The following is a 17647-nucleotide window of genomic DNA, read 5'->3' as shown; positions in this document are numbered from 1 at the left end:
AGCAGGAAAACAACACTCAGCAAGCTGTGTTCAGTGAGGCCTTGAGATGTTTCCCATATTGAAATATCATCAATAAAATCCAAAAAAGAAATTACCATAATTGAGAAGAAATTTGCTCAAACAAAGCAGTCTTTCAGAATCTGAAATTGAACCTAATAATCTTGCACTTTGTATTCAACTAATATCCTTTGTCTGAGCAGCTCTGAATATTTTAGAGATAAATCTCCTCTTTTTATTTGCATTTGTTTGCCTTCCTACAATTTAGAGGCACGAATTTCTCTACAGCCTGATCCTAAGATACCAGTCGTAAGAAAATATGCTTAAATAACGTGTACCTTCACTCTGACTGAAGCATAATTATCTGAACAGGACTGCTTTTTTGCATCAAGGCTGAAGCCCCACTACAGTGCTTTGAAGTGACAATATCTCTATTTTACAGGTGGGGAACTTGAGGTAGGGTGTAGCTCAAAGATACCTTTTGCCAGTCAGGAGAAAAAACCCCACCTTCTGATGGGGTTAATGCAAATCCAGTACAAAAGCACTTTAGTAAAGACTGTATTTAAAAATGTCAGCTCAAGCTGGTAGGTCATGATGATTTTTTTTCTGAAAATGAACTGTTCAAGTTTTGGAAAGTAAACTTAATGCTCAGGGTGTCATTGTGCCTAAAAAGCCTTTTACAGTATGACTAACTTCTGCTGGTGTTAGCGTATGGCTCAAGCACACTTTGTCCTATACTCCCCGCTATTGTCAGTGGTACGCTCAGCAAATCTGTTTTTAGAGAACCACTGTGCAGCTGCCTCTCCTTAACAATTTTCCCCCTCTGAGTTATCATTTAGAGGCTGGAAGGGAAGACCCAGATGGCTAGCGAATCCAGCATCTTTTCCAGCTGCTCAGGGTAAAATTATTGTGCTTGCTTGCATCTGGAACCTAGGATGTAAGTCTTTAAAAAAAAAAAAAAAAAACCAACAACAAACAAACAACAACAAAAACCCGACCCCCCTAACATGACGACAACGATTTCTCTTGCAATAGGCTGTTTGGTTTAATCCCAGCCAGAGACTAAGCACTGCGCAGCTGCTCACTCCTCCCTCCTCCCAGTGGGATGGGGAGGAGAATTGGGAAAAAAAAAAACAACCAAACTTGTGGGTTGAGATAAGAGCAGTTTAACAACTAAAGTAAAATATAATACTAACAATAATAATATAATAATAATTGTAATGAAAAGGAATATAACAAAAAAAAAGAGAGAAATAAAACCCAAGAAAATACAAGTGATGCACAATGCAACTGCTCACCACCTGCTGACCGATGCCCAAGCAGCGATCTGCCCCTCCAAGCCAACTCCCCCCAGTTTATATACTGAGCATGATGTTCTATGGTATGGAACACCCCTTTGGCTAGTTCGGGTCAGCTGTCCTGGCTGTGCTCCCTCCCAGCTTCTTGCACACCTGCTTGCTGGCAGAGCATGGGAAACTGAAAAGTCCTTGTCTTATGATAAGCGCTACTTAGCAACAACTAAAACATCAGTGTGTTATCAACATTATTCTCACACTAAATCCAAAACACAGCACTGTACCAGCTACTAAGAAGAAAACTAACTCTATCCCAGCTGAAACCAGGACATAGGCATAAGCAGAAACCTTTTAAATACAAATAGCTGCAGTGGAGCAGCCCGATCCAAAAACTACCCTGAAACTGCAGCTTTGGAGCAACTGAATTGCAGACTCTCCAGCAGTGGTGATTTAACATCACTGCTATTTCACTCCTGAGCAAGAAAACTCAGAAAAGAGGGGGACTGGGATATTATGATGGTCTACAGTGGGAGGTGCAGCTCTGTCAGAGAGGCAGAGTGCCATGGGAAGGGGAAGACGTAGGTGCTCCTCCTGCCATCCCTCCATGTTCCCAGCCTTGCCTGCTTGAGTCCACTGCTTCCACTGCACCAGGGTTTTTCTTGGCACACAGGATGGTTTAATTGTTTGTTATCATAACCTGGCACAGAGGAGCTGCTTTGTCCTCTCCCCAAAATGCAGCTGCAACACAAGCGTGCAGGCAAGGGCGATGTACAGCCCCTTGCTTCCAGCTGGAACTAGAATTTTTAGTCAGGGAAAATGGGGGTTTGAGAGGGGTTTAGGGGTTCTGGCCAAAATCCTGAGGAAATCAGCCACAAAGTTTTTAGGTTTACAAGCTGTCAGGATTGCAGTTTTGCATCCCTCTGGGATCTCTGCTTGGACCATGAGCTAGTGCCAGCTCCAGGGGAGCACTGCATGGGGGCACCAAGAAGATGCTTTGGGTTTCTCTTGGGGTCAGACAAGCACCTGTCCGGCAGGTCACAGCTCCAGCCAAAACATCTGGCAGTGGTTCTCAGGGACCTACAGGCACCTGGTGGCAGAGGGGAGCTGGGTGGCTGTGCCGGTGAGGCGTGCCAAGGAAGCTATGCTGAATGCTTGTATTAACACCTTGGGAAACTGTGATTAAAGTCTGATCAGCGAGTGAAACTCAAATTGTGCCATCTGGTTGTCTGTCTCGCACAGGTTTACAACCACAAGATTATTTAGTGGTGCAATTTACAGGCAGAGACTGGTTTAGAAATAAGAGTGTCAAATCTTTTGTTTAAGTTGAAATCAAAGTCCCTATATAGAAAAACTTTAAAACTTAAATAGACCAAAGAATCACTCTATTTATAATTACATATAAAAAAATTAGATTATTTTGGAATGACATTGACCATATTTCTTCAAATAATATAATGAATTAAAAGTACCTTGGGTTGGCAATTGATTCTTTTTCTTCTTCTCTTACAGTAGGCAAACATTCACAGTCAGCTGAAAAAGGGTAAGAAACAAGACTATAGTTACTCCTGGCAGTTCTTCTACATTTATTTCAAAATTGCATCAACTTTTGTCAGGCAGTCTCTCTAGAATGTAAAACTGCAGATGCTCTTCTGCACCCTTTTATCTGTAAAATCTGCATGGTCCCCATAGCATAAATGTTGCATTTTAAATCCTCCTTCCCTTTGATAGGTGTTGACATAACTTCTTTATTTTATATATTTCAGTTGTTTATGTACACCTATACAAATGAACTACTTTTGAGGACTGTTTCCTATCAACTGCCATGGGAAGGACTATTTGTTAATCTTCCACTGCTTATAGTTGCACCTATGCTTTATATTCCAGCTGGGAATTTGGGGCTGGGGTTTAGGGAACACTAACAAAAAACCCCTGTATGTAAACTATTTGCTCCCTTCTGTCCACAGAATTTTAAAAAACATTTTACAGCGCTATTTCCCCATGTACTATACTTAATGTCTCTATTTCACTACTGCTGCTTAGCACATGTTTTCTGCTAGAGCTTACGGACCGCGAAGGTCAAAACCCCATCATGTGGAGCACTCTGCTAATGCAAAGAAATGCTCCAAAGAGTTTTATGTCCTGGAAAACAAAGCATCCCTAGGAGGTCAGGCAAATGAGCCATTTGGATATAAGGCAAGGGACCAGGAATGAAAAAAAATATCAGGGTTTCAGCATTTCCTAGCCCATGAAAAGCTGTTAGCAGTTCAGAATCAGGCCTCGGTGAATTCACGCCTTACTGAAGACGTGCATTTTTTGAGGAGAGCCTTGAAGGAGGATGCAGGGCCCTTAGAGATTTTGACCGGGAGATTTCAGCTGGGAGGAAAATGGGGGAAAAAATACAAGATACTTAGAAGTAGCTAAGAAGGAGCTGAAGATGCTGCTGGTGGTAGTTACCGCAGGTACTAATTGCTCCATGGGCTGATAGACTTGCCAGAGAGGATGTAGATGGTGAACGGTGCTGGCAGCAAAGAGCAGCTTGTGTTTCATGCGGTAGTGATGGCAAGCAAGGGAAAGGACACAAAGAGGGGAGGGATGTATTCATAGGATCCTGGCAGCAATTTTAAGTAAACGGTGGTCTGAACTGTGAGTAAATGCATGTTTCTCCTACAATAGCACAATGTGGAGCACAGAACTGCAGAAACTCTGAAGACTGAAAGAACTAGATGCTTCAGAGAAACTAGTACTTATCATTAAAAATGTGTATTTAAAAATTTAAATACTGTTCACAGCTATACGTGTGTTTAATAAAAGTGTCTACTGGAAACTCAAAAAGTTTATGGTATTCCATCATATGTTAAAAATAAGCTCCCACACAAACTAAAATACTCCTCTGAACAATTCTACCCCTGACATTTGTGCTGCTATCTTAGTAGCAGGGAGTCAAGAACACAACTAAAAATGTTGTAGGAAAAGCAGTGACACACATACAAAATGCCTTACATAGATTTTCTATGCATGAGATCTACGTCAGCTAGAAAGAGAGGGATGATGGAGTAGAGGGGTTACCGTGTACCATTTTTGTTCATGCTGTTCATCCATTTATCAAGCTCTTCCATTTCTATCTCCATAACAGAGGGCGTGTCTTCTTCAAAAATAGGACTTGAGGGTAGAGAGGGGAAAAAAAGGCATTACACAAAATGCTTAATTCAAACAACTTACACTGTAGTAATTCTGTATGAATCTTTCATAATTCCAGACACATGTATAAACTCTGGAAAGCCATCCTAGCCTAGTAATCTGAAAAGATGTCAGCCCAATGAGTGGGCGTGAACAAAACGGCTGCAAACACATGCGAAGGAGCGGCAGCGAGATGCCAGTGCTGGGCAGAGTTAGGGCTGGCTGGGACATCACACGCAGAGGGACTCAGACGGTGCCATCTGGGTATGCCAGAGCACAGGACCACGGCAGCTATTCGAGAACTGTCCCTATGGTAAACAGAAAACTGAAAAATAAAATAGTTTGTCTCTGCCCTGCTGGAACACCTGGTAAAAGTCCCGTTGCTCCAGTGATAACAGCAGAGGGCCTAAAGTTTAGTCCTAGCTGTGACTGACATTGGCAGTGACTTCAAAAGGCCAGGTCATGAGTAGAGTAACTCTGCATTTATTTAAATGCCTCCGTTTAGCTTCCCTTTGTTGATCATTCCTGGCGTCACACGGTAGAAAAAATATTTTTAGCAAAAACCCCTTTTTTTCCCCGTGAAGCCAATTTAATAACTTCCAGCATTGATTAGCAAGATGGAGCTCAATAAAGGGTAACGATAAAAATTATCACTCTGATAAGAGCCACGCAGCTTTTGGCTTGTTTTCCCAGCAGCTAAGGCATTGCTTCCACGGCAGCTGGGCGAGCCTTTCTGCCTCACCCCAGCATGAGAAGACAAACTTGAAAAACAGGGGAGCAAGACACAGAGCTTATTCTGAATAGTAAAAGCCTGTGATGAGCCTGGGAACTGATCCCCTTTGCTCATGGGGCACCTTGTATGTCTTGTGGCGTCTTGTGGCTGGTGGAGCCGGGGGTGCCTACAGCAGGCGCAGGGGCGGCTGCGGGCAGTGGGTGCCTGTGGGGCAGCGCTTGCCTCAGCCGCCGTAACTCCTGTTCTCCTGCTCTAGTCTTGCACCTTCAGCTAGATACTGACGTCACACTTTAGCCACCTCTAGAGACAGTTAACTGGAGCAATTGATGGCAAAAGGTAATGGAGTTTAGTGTGCGGTTAAATTAAAACAAGCGGTGAAGGTGCCAAAAATCATAATATCCTGTTAGAGTAAAAGAATAAAAAAAAAAAAAAGAGATGTTCATAAACTTTACCTTTTCACATTTTCGCTTCCCAGCTCATCTGGAAAAGAAAAAAGTTGGTGTTCATAGTTCTGCTTTTTGTATTTGCAGGGTCCAGACTGCAAGCAAGCCTTGAATAGGGTCATGTAAAACAGGTTGCATTTTCAAAAGGCATAATAATTAACTTGTAGATGAAAGACAAAACATCTCATCCTGTTTGTGATTTTCAGAGGAACCCATTATTTTTAATCTTGAACACACTAAAAGCAGCTCATTATTAGCTCAGCCGTGCTGGGAGGAAACCGACTGTTAGCGCTGCGGTGGGCAGGACACAGCAGATGCATGCTTCCCTGAGCAAAACAGATGTCGTGAGAGAAATGGTATCCTGAAAAGGAACCACTGCTGCAAAAAAATTGTTTACTGGAAGCACTGGGACATTTTGCTGCAGACTACATGCAGGCAATCCGGCTCTGCCTAGAGACTCTGGGAGCCGCTCATGGAGAGAAGAAGTGGGGAATGGACTTGCATGGCAGATTAAATCTCAGTTAGGCAAATGAAGCTGAACTAGCCAGATGTCAAAAGGGATCCAAAGCTAGTTATGATCCCAAGACAAAGTAAAGATAGGGAAGAAAAGTAGTGTAACAGCCATTATTCAGATAAATACCTTTCCCTCCAGGAATCAAGTGACTGAAAAGCCTCAGCCCTCAAAAAAGAATGAAGAACTACATATAGGATTCACATTGTATACTGTCTTAAATCAGCTTATTTTTAATTCGTTGTTGCCAATGGGTGCTGACACCTCCCACTTGTTCCAGCACATTCCCTGACTGCAGAGCCACCCCAGGGCCACAGAGCTGTCTGTCCCTGCCTTGAGGATGCCCAAAATCCCAGCTCCAAGCAATAGGCACAGGGCAAGAGATCCCAGGATTGTGCTCCTGCAAGGCATCACATTTCCCGTCCCTCTGAAGAGTGTACCTGCATTTCAGGTCATCCAGAAACAGGTGGGCAGCTAGGTGCCTGGCTGTGAATTCAGAGTTTGCTATAAGGGTGACTCCGCGATAAGGCAGGTGCAGCCTAAAAATGCCCTGAAAAATGGACTTAAAATCTATGTTGAACGTATGTCACTGTCTGCAGGCTGAGGAGCTTACAGCTGCACTCTTGGTCTGTAAAGAGACTGATACGACCGTTTCAGGACTTCATTACCAACTGCGTGGTTTTAATATGACACCTCAGTTTGTTTTCTGTGGCTTGACACTCCAAGTTACAGATTTCTTTGCTAACAGGTCAAGGTACCTTCCTGAAGCGCTGCTCTCCCTATCGCAGCACCCAGGCAGTCTGACCACGGGATTCCTAGCTCATTCACTGTGAAATCTTCATAGCTGCCACCACCCCACAGGATCCCTTAAAAGTGTTGCTTAAAATGGTTTTGCTTGTTCTTATTTTATTGAAGCTCCGAGCAGCTGTACCTTGTGGGCAGTATAGGCAATAGAAGCATTAAATTCACCTTGCATGAAGTTATTAAGCATAAAGACAGAATAAGCATTTGCAGCCACAGGGTTACATCCGCACGCTGTTCCTGGCATTGCCAGGAGCTGGAGCTCTGTGCCGCGGCTCCCGTGGGTGCGCAGCGTGAGCAGGAGGTGCCAAGAAGCAGAACTAGCTCCCGCCCAAGGAGAGGTGCATGCCCAGATACTGCTGGCCGGGGGTGGATCCCCTTCCTATCTGTCAAACGTGCAACTACAACCAGAGAAGTATATCCTAAATGTGGCATCCCAGGCCTCCAAATAACGTTTTGTTAATGTCGAGCACATCCTAAAAATATCCTTCTGATGCGCGAGAAGACGAATTTACCTTGCTTAGACTTTTTCCGTTTATGATGTATTACAAAAAATACGATCAGCAAAATCAGCAGGACCAGCAGTGCGACAGGGGCAACGTATATCAAGATAGACTGTTCTGCTGCTCCTAGGCTGTCCTGATTGTTCATGGCATTCAATTCAGTACTTGGAGTACTTTTTGTTTCAAAGGTGCTTTCAGTAGCGCTTGCAGTGACAAGTACTGGCTCATGATCATCTGTGGTCGAAGAACGCGTAGCAGGAGGAGGCGTCACTGTAACGGTGGATAATGTCAGCAATCCATCTCCTGAACCATCACTTTCAGAGCCTGCCAAATATATGAGGACAACTTAACATTTTATGGGGTTTATTGGTATTATCAGTGAGTCAAAGCATACAGCTTTAATATTTACTTTTCATTTGACGACTTAAAAAAGAATCAGCAGATGCCCCATACACAGAGATTTGAAGTCTTGGGCATCAGATGTAAAATTAGATCACAAATTCGTCACAAAATCTTACCAGTCCTGACCACGTTCTTCAGCTGGCTTTTACTGGGACAGGTCAGCATGCGTGGTCTGTCTGCACGCAGCTGTCTTGCACAGACAGACTTTTTTTCCTGCAGGTTGGCATCCGGTCTCGCTCTCACGTAAATTCTTCTGCTTCTCAGTAAACCACACCATCCTGCTTTGCTCCTCAGCCTTGGCACGTATGGCTGCAACCTCTTTCATCCCTCCCCTTACCCAAGGAGCTGGTACTCCCTGCGGGGAGACCATTATCCCTGGTTCACCAATTCCTCCGGCTCACTCATCTCCCTGTTTCTGTGCCTTTCTCAAATTTGTTAGATTTGTTTCACTGTGAAAAACAGAACTGGTGAAAGGAAGTCTGAAGCCTGCAGAAGCTGCTGACTTTCACTTCTGCATGGACTAGAAGAGGTAGTAGTAACACAGGGACTTGACTGGATACAGATGCAATTAACTGCTCCTCTGTCTGATCCTACGGGCTGGCTGAAGGAGCGTATGGTAAAGAGTCAGTGCTGGTTATTCTTCACAAATGCTAAGACTGGGGGTTTTGAACCTTGATTTGGGTTTTGGTTTCATTTATCATGCATTTTGCAAGAAAAGTGGCTAAAATTGGCTATATTGGTAATAGTGAAACAAGCTTTTTTTGAGGCTAATTAAGAGTCTGTTGACTGTCACAGAGTTTAAAGCTTAACAGAAGTACAGCAAATTCTGGGCTGATACTGTATTCTATACTGATGCCAAAAATCCTGTTGTAGCCAAAGGTGCAGGAATCAGTCCTTAGATAAATTACACCAACACGTTTCCAAATGCAAAGCCGTCAATAATTTTCTTAGCATGAAATTAAATGATGATTTTTTGTGTTATCTGTCCTTTCAGACACAATGCCGGCATGGTGCAGCTCTCGTTTTATGCAATAAAGCAAGATGGGATTTCATGACTTTTGCAATGACATGTTTCTCCTCATTCTTGTAAAGTGCTGGGCAGCCATAGTTTCCACTAGAGTTAGCAAGAGCTTAAGGTTTTCAGCACCTCAGTGCTGGCATTTCCAGTCTCACAGGACTGGAACCAAAAGTACTTAGCATTTTAAAAGCTTTTGTAAACACATTAATCTTCATAATGGCCCTGAGAGATGAGCAGTTATCATCTCCATTTTACAAATGAGAAATCAGAAGGACAGGGATGCTGTCCTTCCCAGGGATGCCAAGTGAGAGAGGAAAACTGGGATTAGAGCGCTATCTCTTGCTTAATCCACTCTGCAGCATCTCCTCTCCTGTCAGATTTGTCTCGAAGAGGAGATGAGTATCTCATGAGACTGTATTCCAGGAAACCCAATTTCAAATGAATAAAATGATTTGAGTGTGACAGCAGTGATTTATCTAGATTTTTATGCCACGCTTATCACTCAGGCACCTGATTGTTTCATCCTTTCCTAAAAACCAGGAAAGAATTTTAATACTTAGTAAATAATACCTAATACTTGAATATAGTATTTAACACTGCAAAGGTCACCAAACTCTTTCACCACAGTACAACAATGAAAATGTTAGTTCTTCAGTGGCAAAGCACTTTGTATCGATAGTCTCTCTGTCGCTTTCTCCTGTATTTAGTATTTCAGTCAAAAGCAAAACATGATCTCTGCCTCCCTTGCAGGTAATGACCCCGTACGTGTGTGCTCCTCCACCCCTTCCCGTGATCTGCAGGCTGTCCTTAATCCTATCGCAGAGGACGGGAGGGAGAGCTCCTCTCCCTTATTAGTGTGGCCACCTGACTGTTCTTTCCCAAGGTAGTTTATAGTCCCCGGTGCCTGCAGCTGCTCCATTTCGATTGCTGTTGCACAGAGCGGCGAGGTATCACTGGAGATTTCCGCACCGCAGACCGCGGTGTGATGGACCGTGCCGCTGGAGACAATGGACCACCGCAGCCTCACCGAACCGCTTCGATGACCTTGCTTCATTTTCCTCCTCTAACCATCGCCCTGGAAACCCGTCGTCTGCCACATTTGATATATTGACAAGGACAAGCCCGTTGCTTAAAATAGTACAAATGGGAAAGGGTGTGGGGAAAATACCTTATTTTTCATTTACTCTTAGAGCTAAAATGGATTTTTCAAATGTCTAAAGCATGGTGTGACTTTAAAGCAAAAGCAAACAGTCACACCTCATTAACTGCAGTACTAAACTTTCAGCTGCCGCGTATGCTGTGCTTGATTTCCAAGAGAGACTTTTCCAGTGTCTCTGATACTTTTTATTTGTCTGTTTTTGAGCTATGAAGCAGATTGCAAATCATTTGTCTCTGTGTGAAATAGAATTACCTTTTCTAGTCTCTGCGCAAAGAAAATGGCAAATCACAGGGAGTGACCTTGCTGCCACATATTTTTGTTCACTTTGCATAATTCCAGGGACAAAACAGCATCTCTTCTGCGAACACCATTTCCTCTTAGAGATATCTTTTCTCTGAGTGAATTAAATATGTCTTTCAGCAGAAGGGCAGCCAATTGCACAATGTTCTTGCAAGGATATTGCTCTTATTTCCTGTGTTTCGCCTGCTGCCTCGACACATCTCCCTCCAGCTCTTCTGCCCATCACCTCTGAGGACCAGAGCTCAGACCCGAGGGATGCCCTACCTGTCACACAGGGGCTGCTCTCGCTCTCGGGCCACCCACACATCACATTTTTTACACGGTAGGAAAATCACGACCTGCACCTGGGTGGGCCTGGTGGCGGGGAGGGACGGACTCGGGCCTCCCGGTGCAGGCGCAGCGCTTGCCGCAGCCAGCTGCCTGGGCCACATGAGACCCATGTGGTTGGCCCCAAGGTAGTCATTGTTTTTCGTAGCGTTTCAGTTTAAAGTGCTCAAAATAGCGAGCGGGCTGTGTTGCAGCTGGCCCCAGTGGCTGTTTTGTAGGGTGAATGAAAGCTGGACGTTGCAAGGTTTGGAGCAGGGCAGGAGAGCATCTGAAAGTCAGAGATTTTGTGAGATGCTATTCAAACGTTTTCTCCATGCCTGGAGAGAGCCAGATTTGTGGTGGCCATTCGTACCATGAACTGTCTTGTCGGCTATGCTTGGGTTCCATCTTGCAGAGATCTACTAGCTCCCTCCAAAACGGAGTCTGACCATAACATGACATAACGTAACATACATTCAGGATGGCAAACCAAGGCCAATGGAGTGGAACAAGGAGCAAGTCACATCTGACCATGTAGATATCTCCTTGACTTTGCAAAGCCTGTGCCCTTCCTCTTGCTGAGCTCAGCCTCACGCTGTTGGCTACGGTCTGACATCTGTACTTGGCCCTCTGCACATCTCGGCCAAGGAGCAGGTGGTCACACAACAACTGCATTGGCTTCAGCTTTGCCTGGACTGCCTGGGGCATGAGTGCTGGCAACTTCTCCCATGTCAAGGGAAGTGGATGGGAGCATGCCACAGCTTCAGCCCAGCCCATATTGCCACTTCCTATGCTTTCAAGAGCAGAAGGGAGATGGGCTGGCATGCAGCTGCGTCCCACCCTTATGGGGAGCTGGGCACAGCTGGAACTGGAAGCTAAGAAGCTGGAGCTGGAAGCTAAGAAGTCCTCAGGTTCCCACCGCTGAGGTATTAGAGGATCTAGTCCTCAGGGGACCAAAACGCCTGAGCAAGCACTAGCAGCAGCTCAAAAAACGTTCCATTACAGTTCTTACGAATTACAAAAAAGCTATGTTCCTGTATGCAGATACCATGGTATAAGGTATTATTCAATATTTTCTACTTAAAAAATATGCTTGGATTACTGATGGACTTTGCGTGAGTTTTGGAGGTGCTCCCAAGCCTGCCTTTCAAGGGAGACAGAGGGATTTGAATATACTGAGACTGGAGTCCAAACAACTGCATCTCAAACAAACAAACAACGTTTCTGTTGTTGCAGCATTTCTTCCTCTGAGGTTTGTGCTGTAGCACTCAGAGGTGGCGATATGAGCTTCTTGATGAAGTAAGCAGGCAAACAGGTTTCTGATTTCAGTTGGACGCGAGGCAAAGGAAAATAGCCGGCAGTCAGCACATTCGGTTCTGCTGCAAAATCATCAGTCTCCCTGCTGCCTTCTCATCAGACGCAAGGACTGGGGTCTCTGAAGGGAATTTTTTGAATTACACTAAGGTACCTACTTAGAGAAGAAAAAGGGATGGGATAGAGGAAAAGCAAGAGCTAAGTCAATGGGATAGTCAAGCTTATTTGAAAAGAAATTTTTTGTTTCTCCACACTTTCCTATAAGCTATAAAAATGCAGTGAAAGGAAGGCTCACAAGAGGGTGACAAAACAAGAGAAGGCTATAAAGCTGTGTACACTGGCATAAAGTTACCACATCCTATATCACTCTGCTCCATACACACATTCCTTCTGGTGGTGTAGTCATACCACTCCACGTGGTCTGTATGATCCTCCCTCCTATTGCTTGACTCATCCCTGTTCTGTTTCTCTCCTTGCATTTCACGCTGCTGTAAGAAGGGACGTTTCTTGCCATGGCCAGGGCTTGCCCAGCTGCCTGTTGTGGCAGGTCCTGCCTGTCAGTCTGGCTAGAAGAGGAATCATTAAAAGCCCGCAGGCTAGCTGTCGGGTACATACGCTCTTCTGATGACGGAGCAGAAACATTTCAGGATGGCTAATCTGTAGACAAGATCCTATTAAAACGAGGTGCTTAGAAAGTGTTATCTAGGTATAACCTGAAAGAGGAAACAACTGTTTAAGTTCATTTATAGACGATGGAAACTGCTTTCTCCTCACTGTACTTCCATCCAGCTGAAGTGCTGTCTTAACTGCCAGTGTTGCAAATTCAGTCACGCGTCTTAAGAGTCAAACTGTGAACCTGTAGTCTCATTTCTCACCCCAGTACTAAAGGTTTTCCAGACCAATTTATGCATTTAGTTGCATCTACTTAATCGCGTGGCCTTTTAGCTCTGCATCAGTGATACCCGTGCAACCTCACTGTGATGCAAACCTCTTGGTGCTCCTTGCTCTCAGGAGGACCCTGAAATTAAAGATTCAAAAGCTCCAGAGGCTCCTCAGCTATCGTAAAATCTCTTGAGGGAAAACAGACTGGGGTCACTGACTGAAATTTAGTATACAATCTTGCTGATGTAACGGAGAGTTTTTCTGAAATGTCCCTGAAGCACTTGAATAAAACACAGTCGAAGTTTGTGTGGATAAAAGGGAGGAATAGGAGTAAATATGTACAAGGAACTGATGTGTTCAGTAGAAAGGGTTTTTCATCTGTTTTTTAGGGGGCTGCACTTTGGAAAGAGAGGATGTAGCAAATCCTCATTTCTTATATTGTTGCTTTGCTAGAAAATTGTAACAGGCGACTCTGATAGGTTCAAACCCATTCTTGAGTTCATTACTCTGGGGGGGAACAGGTCAAAAATATCACTCCCTTAGAGACCTTGGCTTTGTAGGGGTCTTTACCTAAAAGGCAGTTCTCTGCCAAAGAGACAGTTGCTGCCTGTGTTCATGGTACAAGCTGCTGAATATCTGGATCTTTGATAGCAACGTTTCTTTGAATGACAGCTCAAAACAATAGCACAGAGAGACAGCCAAAATAAAGCACTACCTGCAACGATCCCAGCTCTTTCACTTGACAATCTTACGCGCTTTACTGCTCCTCTCCCTCATGCGATTTCTTGCTCCCTGCGTCAGACCACTTACACTGCAATTTCCCGCGTGTTTCACCGAACACGGAGGGAGATGACATACCCTGGGAAACGCCCGTAGGGTCAGAGCCTTTTCCTATAAGCTATAGTAAGGGCCTTAATACTTGTTCCTAGGGTCAGCACACACCTAGGTAGGTCTTTAGGGCTGCTGCGAGGCTGAGCAGCGAGCACCATCACCCAGAGCAGAAAGGGCCACTGCTGGCCCTCAGCAGGTCACCAGCAGGGCTTTCTGCCTGCATAAAGCAAGGGGATGGGCGAGGAAAGGGGACTGGTGCAAACCCCGATGTCCCCTCAGTGTGGAGCCAGGAGAGGGCCAGCACCCAGAGCTGAGACCTCAGGCACACTCTTAGAGCTACTGGCCTAGAGTAATTGTAGTGTAGTCGGGAGAAAACTGTCTGTTAATCATAATCCAAATGACAAGGCTAGGGTTTTACAAGGCTCCAGCATGGTATGGGAACAGGACTTATAAAGGCTTCAATCTGTCTGTGCTGCAAGATTTAATCATACTTTTATTGCCTATTTTGTAAATGGTTTCTAGACAGTAGAGGTGAGACCTGGGAGATCCCCAAGAGCTTCTGCCTCCCTTCTCTAGCAGACCACTTTAAAGGAGAGGACTGTGTCTGGGACTGGAGGAAAAGGAAGAAAGCTCCTTTAAAGGTCCTGCCCTGTTGATCTGTGAGCAAGGAGGGGTGAGAGCAAAGGATCCCCCTGGGAGGCTGCCCTCAGCGGAGGAGCTCCCGACCCACCAGTGCCTGTGGGGTACATAAGCCCCTACATAAACTCTTCCCCCTCCAGTTCAATTTCCCCCCCACCAAGGCCCAAGTTCACAACTTTCCCCTCCCACCCTTGCAGTCAGAGTAAGCCCCAAGTATATTTTGGGCCTGGTTGCACAAGCAAAAGCTGCCTTTGTATGGGGAGCAAGGGTCCCTGCTCTTCTCTGGGTGGGTGCTCTCCTCCCCTTCCCCAGCAGCTGGGGACTGGCTCAGGAGAGCCAGGACTGACAGCGGTCGGGGGAGAGCTCTGGCAGGGCTGACTCACTCCCACAGAGGAACCTTTCCAAAATCAACCAGAATTTAAAGGTAGACCTACCAGTAGGAAGCCTCTAAAGGCAGTGAGGAGTGGGTTGGGGCACCTGGTATGTGACATCTGCCTGGTGCTTTGTGCAGCCTTTAATGCTCATCGCAAAGAAGGGCGGGGGGCCCAGCCATGGGCTGGGGGGGTCGGAGACTAAGGCGTCCCTCTGCCTTGTGGAGATGGTGATGAAATACTAGCGATCAGTACACTGCAAATAAGCTAAGGAAGCTGGAGCCTGATCACTCTGCGTTGCTTGTGTCGTGCCCCTCCGTTTCCCTGGGACCTCCATTTTGCTCTGTCCATGGCAGGATTTTTTCCTCTGACGACTTTGATTCTGAGCTACGTTCAATGCTTGCAGCATATTTTCCTAATGTGTCTGTAATGCAGCAGGGCTGTAGTAACACAGACAAGACCAAACCATTTTATACCTCGCTTAGCTCACTCTTACAGCTAAGCAAGACTCCTAACCGCAAGCGGCTCGGCAGCACGCCGGGAGCCAGCAGCTCACTTTTATACCCTGCTTGTAGTACTGGTTTTCAGTGAAAAAATACCCATACCAAACCACCTATTTCACCAATGCATTTTAAAACCTTAATAGAAGAAGCCCAGTGATAGCTGAGAGTGACCATCCTCTCTCCCTGCTTTCTGGAGAGCTCCCACTTGCTACAGCAGCACAGAGGCAGCAAACACTTCTGGCCCATACTGAGGCACTTTGGCAGTGATTTGTTTGACACCGAAAGGCGTATAAGCACTGCCTGGCAAGGTTTTACTAAAAGAGCTGCCTGTCTTGTGCAGTCGCTGGCTGCTAAAATGCCAGTGGAACAAACTACCCGCATGAATAGGTGAGAGCCTCTGCAACGACACCCCAATGCTTCAGCATTTTGTCACAAGAGGCTTTTCCACTCACTGTTCTTCCCTTCAGAAGGTCAGGACCTAAATCCATGGTGCTGACCACTTTGTTCTGCCGCCGAGAATTCAAAATATTTGTCTCCGGAACCGGCTGTTCTTTTGTTAAACTGATTTCAGTGCACCGGGACTACGGAAATCAGCAGTCAGCTTTTGAATGGCAGCGGTGCTCCGTCTTTAACTTCACTATTAAATGCTGATAGTATGGGTGTGGGGTTAAAAAAGTACAACAAGTAATTAAAATTAGAACCAAAATGCCTGGCGGGCCAGCATGGAAACTCCAGTTCCCTACACACCTGCAATTTAGGAAATGTAGGAATTGTAGGATTTGGTTGCTGCTGTTTGGGGTTAGGTCTAAGGAAAAAAAGTCAAAGCTTTGAAAAAGTTAGGCAGCTGAAAACAGAGAGGGTAAACACAGCTAAAAGAAGCAGAGAGCAAGTCCCCACAGATCTTCTCCTAGCACTCAGTCTGGAGGGTGTTGCCCTCCGACTCGGTCTCATCGCTGCAGGCATGAAACGCAGTCCCACCTCGGAAGGCGAAAGGTGCTTTCTTACTCACCGATCCCAGCAGATCCTCCGGCCAGCGACAGGGCAGAAAGCAGTGCGATGAGGTTTTGCTTTCGCATGTTACCTTGGCGGCGCTCCCACCCGAGGGGTGCTTCGGCTGGCTCCCTGCTTCACCCGAACATTTACATTTCCTGTTTCCTGCCGGGGTGCATCTGAGCTGCATTTCTTCAGGAGATGGACTCTCTTTGATGGGTTTTAGGAAGTGATGTAATTCCGTCTGGGCCTGTCAAGCAAGCAATGATTGCAAAAGAAAGAAGAAGAAAAAAAAAAGAAGTTGCTCTTCAAGCACTAACTCAGCTGAAGCACCTTTATGCTGTAGGTGAGCGAGCTCCTACTCTCCTCTACTTTTTTGACTCCCGACTTCACTACCACCTGTCTTCGTCTACCTGCAGTGTCATGGGGACAAACATCATACAAATACAAATCAGACACAAAATTTCATTTATGTGTGTTAGCAGGAAGGTTTTAAGTTGCTTTTCAGGGTGGTTGAGCAAGCAGATTTCAATAGTGCCTCCCCCCTGCCTTGGTTTTCAAGCTGCAATTCTCCCCCCCCAGCACGGTGGGACACTGCGTGCATTTATGACCCCAAAAGGCAACACCTAAGCGGGGCTGTCTCCAGCAAATGGGAAAAATGGCTGGTTCACTTGGCAGCCTGTAACTGAGTATTTTGGGCTGGTTTGAGCTGAGGAAGAGGAAAAAGCAGAAAACCACATCATTTTTTGTTAGGAGCAGGTGGCTTAGCTGGAAAGCACTCAGACACCAGTGTGACGATGGCTGTAGATGACAGGGGACAGAAGGTCTCGAGTCCCACCAGGATGCAGTGCCTGGCGTGGGGGTCCACGGTGCCATGGTTGATGGAGGTGGCGATGGGGCAGGTAACTCCTGCCTCCCTTCCTCCCTCCTCTTGATTTTCGCTCCTCCCCGGCGGTCTCTGGCTGGGTGTGCAGACCATGGGGCATGGCTGTGCCCCCCCACGCTGCCCCGTCCTCTGCCCCCACCGCCCCACCACTGCCCACTCACTCAGAAACACGCGAGGGTTGACAAGGGGCTTCCACGTATCGCCTGTCGCTGGATAAGAGCAACAGAGGAGCTCAACATTAAATGCAACATTTTCAGTCTTCTTGCTATACCGGGTGGGCCTAGCCAGGGCTCAGAATTTGGACCTGAATCTAAACCATACCTGTCCCCAAGCAGGGAGGGTGGTTGGACCATAGGTTTGGTTTGTTCCACTGTACAAATAAGTGCTAGGTCTAAAATTTATCCCTCTGAGTCCAGGAGAGTCTGCACCCCAGATTTTACTCTGGAGCATCCCAAGTTTGAGCCATTTTAAATACTTGCATAAATTTTTCCAGAAATAAACTAAGGAAGAAGAGACATATGCTGCCTGTGTAGCAGCTTCATGGTACTTCCCGGAGACATTAGTTTGTGTCAAAATGTGATTTCTG

At 45.8% G+C, this 17647-nt stretch overlaps 1 protein-coding gene across 1 annotated transcript; it reads right to left on the bottom strand.

Moving 5' to 3' along the window:
- Positions 1–2751: 2751 nt before the first annotated feature.
- TMEM154 (transmembrane protein 154) lies at positions 2752–16261 on the bottom strand. The gene is made up of 5 exons (XM_050895602.1): positions 16195–16261; positions 7473–7784; positions 5655–5682; positions 4366–4451; positions 2752–2822 (listed from the first exon to the last, which is right to left on the bottom strand). Exons 1-5 carry the CDS (start codon positions 16259–16261, stop codon positions 2752–2754), a joined length of 564 nt encoding a protein of 187 aa, XP_050751559.1.
- Between the last annotated feature and the right edge of the window lie 1386 nt (positions 16262–17647).

Source organism: Gymnogyps californianus, chromosome 4 (genome assembly GCF_018139145.2).
Source record: "Gymnogyps californianus isolate 813 chromosome 4, ASM1813914v2, whole genome shotgun sequence".
Classification (NCBI taxonomy): Eukaryota; Metazoa; Chordata; class Aves; order Accipitriformes; family Cathartidae; genus Gymnogyps; species Gymnogyps californianus.
Note: the sequence above shows the minus strand (reverse complement) of the source record. Positions and strands in the feature narration are given on the sequence as shown.

Coding starts and splice junctions, on each gene's coding strand:
- TMEM154 (XM_050895602.1), bottom strand. CDS start 16,261: ATGCGAAAGCAAAACCTCATCGCACTGCTTTCTGCCCTGTCGCTGGCC. Junction 7,785..16,194: donor CGGAGGATCTGCTGGGATCG/GTGAGTAAGAAA, acceptor TATATTTGGCAG/GCTCTGAAAGTGATGGTTCA. Junction 5,683..7,472: donor ACGGAAAAAGTCTAAGCAAG/GTAAATTCGTCT, acceptor TTTCTTTTCCAG/ATGAGCTGGGAAGCGAAAAT.